Source organism: Octopus sinensis, unplaced genomic scaffold (genome assembly GCF_006345805.1).
Source record: "Octopus sinensis unplaced genomic scaffold, ASM634580v1 Contig16348, whole genome shotgun sequence".
In the NCBI taxonomy this organism is placed as follows: domain Eukaryota; kingdom Metazoa; phylum Mollusca; class Cephalopoda; order Octopoda; family Octopodidae; genus Octopus; species Octopus sinensis.
The window spans coordinates 14887-21894 of NW_021834285.1; the positions used below are offsets into that span (position 1 = coordinate 14887).

The 7008-nt window shown below is 37.1% G+C and overlaps 1 protein-coding gene across 1 annotated transcript; it reads left to right on the plus strand.

Annotated features, from left to right (window-relative positions):
- The first annotated feature begins 2113 nt into the window (after window positions 1-2113).
- LOC115230767 (kinesin-like protein KIN-14N) lies at window positions 2114-3181 on the plus strand. The gene is given in 3 exon segments (XM_029800903.2): window positions 2114-2558; window positions 2560-3014; window positions 3045-3181. Coding segments are annotated over 3 exon segments (948 nt in total). The 3' UTR covers window positions 3093-3181.
- The last annotated feature ends 3827 nt before the right edge of the window (window positions 3182-7008 follow it).

Below are 7008 nucleotides of genomic sequence, written 5' to 3' on the forward strand. Positions count from 1 at the left end.
TATGCTGACATGGGACGGGGTGGTTTTAACGTGTTACCAGGCCTACATAGAAAAATTATCTGTTCAAGGCCTGACGAGAACATAGATTCAGACACTTGTTACGAAAAAGACACTAGAAAGCATTGTGGTGAAGCATAGGCATGGAATTCATACGCCTCAAGAAGGATTCATTACGGCAACCAGCCAGTTGGTTGAAATGACGTTGGTAGACAGTTCTCCTAAAAAAGAAAAATTTCTGGAGACCAGAATCAAGAATTAGTTAATTCTTCAATTGGGGTATAGTTGTTTTAAATGATGAATGTCATACTCATAGACAAATAATTTCTTTGTTCTAACTTTAAATTTAAAGAATTGAGTTATCAAAAAATTCAAGTTGCAAACATAAAATCAAATAACCAATCATCAATTGTCACCGGTTTTATAGCCCACCGGGTTGGATAACCCACCATCGAAAAAACTACCAAAAAATATAAATATAATCTAAAAATCATCGTAAATAAAATAAATAAAATTTTATTTATTTAATGGGAGTCAATAAAAAATAAGAATTAATTCATTAAAAAAAATCTAAATTTTAATCAAATTTTTTTAATCTACGTTTTTTAATCTACTTAAATTCAATCTACTTACTATTTTTCACCACTTAGACTGGAGATTTGCCAGACTCACAAATGCCGATGTGGGGCAACCGTCAATTGTTATGGACACCACGGACACACTGTATGCCGCGGAAAAAACAATGAGGGCCAAGGAAAGAAAATATGAAGCGTTGCGAGACCAATTCGCGTTTTATCCGATTGTGGTCGAGACAACTGGAGGAATAAGTGGGTTAGCCACATTAAAAAAGCCACGAACACGTGAGATCCGGTGGCTTCTGATCTTTGAGAGGCCGGGGTTCACTTCGGATGGATGGGTGTGTTAACTTTTAATTATATTTGCTGGTATTCATTAAAATTGTTTACAATAAAAATATTATTTTTTTACCATATTCTATATTTAGTTATTTTAGAATGATTTATTATACAGAATTTAAAATAAATAAGCGGCATTATATAATTTTTTTGAAGTGGTCATGGATAAGGTATCTGCAACTATTTACACCATATTATAATCTTAAAATTAATATATACAAAAACAGAATTTAAAACCAAAACTTTTATCAAAATTCAAAACTGGATCTAATCTTCCAAATTCTGCCAAAGCAAACACAGCTACAGCCAAAGCAAGCTCAACTTTGACCAGAGAAAACACAATATCGGCCAAAGCAAGCTCAACTTTGACCTGACCAAACACAGCTACGGCCAAAGCAAGCTCAAATTTGACCAGACCAAACACAGCTACGGGCAAAGCAAGCTCAAATTTGACCAGACCAAACACTATTATGGCCAAAGCAAGCTCAACTTTGGGCAAACCAACCTCTACTTTAAAATCAACCAGTTAATTAAGACTTTAAGTAAAACTCAGAGCCTACGACGTCGACTATAACGCCAATGGAAATAAGAAGGCGTATTGACTATCTGGAGAAGAAAATCCCCGTAATCAAGTCGGAGAAGACATCTTCAGGACTCGAAACTGCAAAGAATGACCAAGAACTTGAGGCGGAGATTAGGTTGTCTTAAATTTACATCGAAATAGTTCACTTCAATCTCAAATCGAAGATATCCAAGGTCGAATTACCTCAAAGGAGCAAATCACTTGCAGCCATAAAACAGAAATAGAGAAGCTCAAAACAAAACGTCAGGAAATTGGCCATCAGGAAAGGGAGGCAACTTTCAAATATGACGAGTCTGTGGTTTGTCCATGTCACCCAAGACATTAGAAAAGTAAGGAGACTGCTGATGAGTTGGTTGTCAGCATAAACGAAGACATTTCCTGGGGAGATCGAAGACTTGTAGAGTTTGAGGCAGAGAGGAGATTTCAGCATAACCAAGTGCATGAATTGAAGGTGGGATAATTTTCTAAATGGAAGGGGAATATTCGCGTCTTCTGCAGAGTGAGACCGTCCGAAGGGACAGAGGAATGCCACTGACAATCCACGATGTATTTCAGTCAACAACCCGAATCTGGTTATTACTACAATGACTAATATTGATAGACCAGTCGAGACGGCGGCATGCTTGATTTTAAATTTGATAATGTTTTCCCACCAGAAACAAGTCAGGAGACGGTGTTTGAACATGTGTCTGACAGTGTTCAGGTTTGTTTTGCTTATCGACTGCAGAGTGCCCTCGACGGTTACAATGTGTGCATATTTGCGTATGGACAGACTGGTTAGACCTTCACTATGGAAGGAGTCAAAGATTCTCCCCGCCTGGCTGGACTGATTCCACGCGCCTTTGAGTATATTTTTTCTGCGGTAGAATGTTTGAGGAAGAAAGGATGGGAGGTCAGTTTTATCTTTCAATTTCAGTATGAAATGACTGTCTCTGCGGTAGAGATTTACAACGAACGTATGATCGATCTGCTGAGTGAGAAGAAGGTTGGGAGGTCGGGCAATTCGAATTCCCGCGGTACTTCCGTGCACATAAACGGGAGAGACGTGGTGCGGGTAGTCTCTCAGACTCAGGTTGGACTTGGTTTATAATCAGATTTCTGAATTGCTGAGGAGAGCCCAAGACAATCGGGCTATTGGAGAGACTTTCTGTAATGCGAGGTCATCTCGTTCACATTGTCTGTTTGAGTTGAGACTGAACGGGAGACAGGGCACGGGTCTGTCTTTGTGTGGGTCTCTCACTTTGGTGGATCTGGCTGGGAGTGAGAGGCTTAATCAGTCTGGAGCAGTGGGAAATCGTTTGACCGAGACAAAGGCCATTAATCGTTCGTTGAGTGAGCTGGGGAACGTAATAATAGCCATTTCGAAGAAGAGTAAACACATTCCCTACAGAAACAGCAAGTTAACCCAGGCATTGCAATCCTCGTTGGGAGGCAATTCTAAAACTTTAATGTTTGTGAACGTCTCTTCCCAACTTGATAATATTAACGAGACTGTTTCCTCCCTCAGATTTGCTGCCATGGTTCCCACTTGTGCAATGTTATGTTTGTAGGTAAACCACTGTCACATTGGAGTTGCCAATAAAGCTACTTTTAAATAAAGCATTTGTCCTATTTTATATGTTGAAACGCTTAGCTTAATAATGTCTTGAATTTTGACCATATATTTAAAAATAAAAATGACTGATGGATGGCGAGTTTTGTAAATTGTCGTGCACAAATAAGTTGTTATTTTCATTCAATCAACGGCCGGTTAGTTTGGATGGTCAGAACCAAAAGCATTATAAGCATTGACTGTCGTCTTGCACAAATTTTTTCATTTTAAAGAATTCGCGTGTTCTGTTAAAGTTTTGTTTTAAAAAATACACTAAAATTTGATCTCTTATTGAAAAACAAGCGTTGATTAAACACGGCGCAGATTAATATTGCTTTTATTCTATTAGCCCTTGCCTGATCATTTTAAATACTCATTTTCATTTGGAACTTATTCAACAGGACACCCCCCAGTCAAGCAAGGTAGTATAATTTTTGCAGTTTTGTTGACCTGTGTTCCCTTCCCTTGGTCTGAAGAGTCTGAGTTGGCTATTTTTTCAAGGATCACCAATATTTTTTCGGCCATGTGTTTCCCCTGGATTAATGCATTCAGAGGAACCGGACGGTATAAAGTGCAAAATGGTTTTGGAGAGCCTTTGAATCAAAGCTGATCAAGGCGAGTTTCTAAGCTTTAATGCGGCCTATAAACCAAATTCCGATGACTCTCTAATCACGTTACTTTTTTCCTCCACTCGCTTTGATCATTCTTCAGGCAATTGTAAACAATTCTCTTGCCGGCAATTGAGTTTGACTTTTTTCTAATCATGTGAATAAAATTTTAAAAAATAGTTAATTGGTTTATGTCTATTTAATAACTGTCCAACATCTATAAATAACATTAGTTCCCCTGGTCTCCTTACATTTTTTACTTTGATTATGAAGACAGACAGAACAAAGAGTTATTGCCAGTTCTTATAATTCAAGAAAATTAAAAAATCGGTTTTTGAAGAATTTCAACAACTATTAATGACGAAACTAACATACTGAATAAAGTATTGCTGACTTCTATAAATTGCTACCTTAAAGGAAGAACGTTTTATGGAATTATCAGCTGTCTCACATTAAACTAAGTGTTTTGACACAGATAGACCCTGAATTTTTTCATCAATAATTAAAAAAATAAGAATAGGAACAAAGATCTAGATTCTATAATATGTAAACGTTTATATGTTTCCTTGCATGTTTTCAGATCTTTGAAAAATAAAAAAACTCCTCAATTGAACTCCTTCTTTAATCAAAGTCCCAATTGAACCGTCCATCTCCTACGCCTGCGCCTCATGGGGACTGCTGATATCTTCGACCAACAGCGAGATGCACCAGAAGAAGCATTAATTAGATTAACAGCATTCAATTTTGTTTGGATTAAATTTTTAATTCCCCAAATTGCATTATCCAAAAAAATCCTTAGTACTCGAAATAAGTTACAAGTCGAAATAAATACCCGAAATTTTCTTGAGAGTGTCAGAAAGTTTCCACAAATTCACCAAGTTTGATATTCATAATTTTCATTAGTTTATATAAGAATTCAGGATTAAAATTCTCACTCCAAGCATCACTCTAACTGAGCTGAAACAATTTACGTTGCGAATCCACCTCAGAAAATCTTGCAATCAGCATCGCCATGGCTGTTTACGTTCTGCAGCTTTGCCACACTGCAATTCAGGCTGAATGCTATGCCAATTGCTGCCCTCGGAACATTATTAGAGAATGACTACGCGCGCATCTGTACTGCACTGAGACTCGGACTTACATCTGGGAACAACATCGTTGCAGATGTGGAAAAATTGTTGACGTCAAAAGTGATGTGGAAAAATTGTCCACCTACTCTCTTACAAACAAAGTGCTAGGCAAGCTCCTCGACACTCCGCTGTTAACAATGTTATATTACGAACTCTTGAGTCAGTGGGCTTCCCCTCGGTGCTAGAGCTAGTGGACCTAGATCGTGGAGATCCTAAAGATACGATTATTAACAAAAAATAGTTTATATAGTCCTAGTTTTTTTTAACTGTAAGAAATATTGAAAAGAGAAAAGTTTAATTTAGATTAGTCGCCGAGTGGATGGACAGGCAATTTTCAAGCGATATCCATTGAAAAAGCCAGCTCCTTTCACGCCTTTCATGACTCCTCGAGATGATTTAACCAATCTTTGAGAGGAGTTTGAGAGCTTTTTGGCCAATTATGCTGCTGGTTTCGAAAGTCAGAGAACAAAGCAGCAAGTGTTGACTAAGGAAGCATACTTTGCGGTTTTCTTAGTTTTAGCAAGAGCGGAGACAGATCCAGGGCGAGAAGCAGAGTTTATAAGCGATGATAATGAAAACAAGTCGACTCAAATTATATCCTATACAAGGGCTTGAACGGGAATACTGTGGACTTGTCAGGACGAAAGACACACAAAGCTCAGACTGCAAAAGAAAAAAGCAGCCATCAAAGCAAAAAAGTTATACGCCTGAAATCAATAAACAAAACACAAGTCAAAATAAAGAAAATTGAGTCTTTTAAGGATAATGTAAAATTTTACTAGGTTTGGTAAGGACGGATCGAAAGACACTAGCCAAAATTGTTTTCAAGAAAATAGATAGTCGGCATGTCTGCCATTTTTGAAACCGATGAACATGTATGGGCCTGCGAACGCAGTCATGAAGGATCACTTAGCTTTGGACGCACTGCACTTTAGAGACTGACCAATGACAACATTGTCCTTGATGAGGAATTCAAAAGAGGATCACAACATGTTAAGCGACACGAAAATGAAGAAAGTGCACCAGGATCTGACCTATTGCGTTACACACGCTTTTTCGTGACCGATAAAATCGCGTAGTGCTAATAATTTATAAATCATCCGTTCGTCACATTTGATAATGATACTGTTTCTTATATTTTTATCATCAATTTGTTCAATTGTGCCCAAACCCTATTCAGCACGAATAAATTATCAACAAATGTTCTTCTTGAATGTTGAAAATCTAAATTTCGACACTATTTTTAACAATTCTTGTTTTGTTCTCAAATCTGCATTTTCTCGCTATACTGAGATTATTTCGAACACTCAGCTTAAGTGCAATCCTCCTGTCAATGGCTCGATTAATGGGATCACATCAATTATTAAAATAATTTTTCCCGGAAAGTGCCAAGATATTCCTGAAGTAGACATGAATGAAAATTGTATGTTTTGTGGGAAATAATGCAAGCAGATACACTTAATATTATTTATGGAGAAATTACCATAACTTCTCAGTCAGTATGGGGAATCTTGCGAGGATTAGAATCATTCAGTCAGCTGATTTGTCGCTTGGATAACGGAAAAGTTGTGATGCAGTTAATAATTACAGTTTCTTGTTCCAAACACAAATATTTTTGACTTTCCTAAGCATTCATATAGAGGAATGCTTTTGGATTCTTCCCGACATTTTTTGCCCAAAGAAACGATAATGAAGAACTTGGTGTTAATGATTTTAATATGTAGGACGCAATGGCATATAACAAAATGAATGTACTTCACTGGCATATTGTCGGCAGCGAATCATTCCCGTTTGTCATTGACAAATATCCTGACTTAAAAAAAGTTGTATTTTATAATCAAGTCCAAAGGGAGCATATAGTCCCAAATTAGTTTACACAGCTAATGACGTAAAAGAAATAATTCAATATGCAGGAGTAAGAGGAATCCGAGTAATTCCTGAATTTGGGATGCCAGGTGCAGACTGTTACTTTATAATGAAAAGATAATGCAAAGTTCTGGGGGTATGGTTATCCAGAGTTATTGTCCGAATGTAAAAACAATTTACCAATGATGAATCCGGCTAAAGAAACAACATATACTTTTTTGATGGGACTAATAACTGAATTGATTGAATTATTTCCCGACAAATATTTTCATATAGAAGGAAAAAACATTGATTTGAACTGCTGGACAAATGATTCATA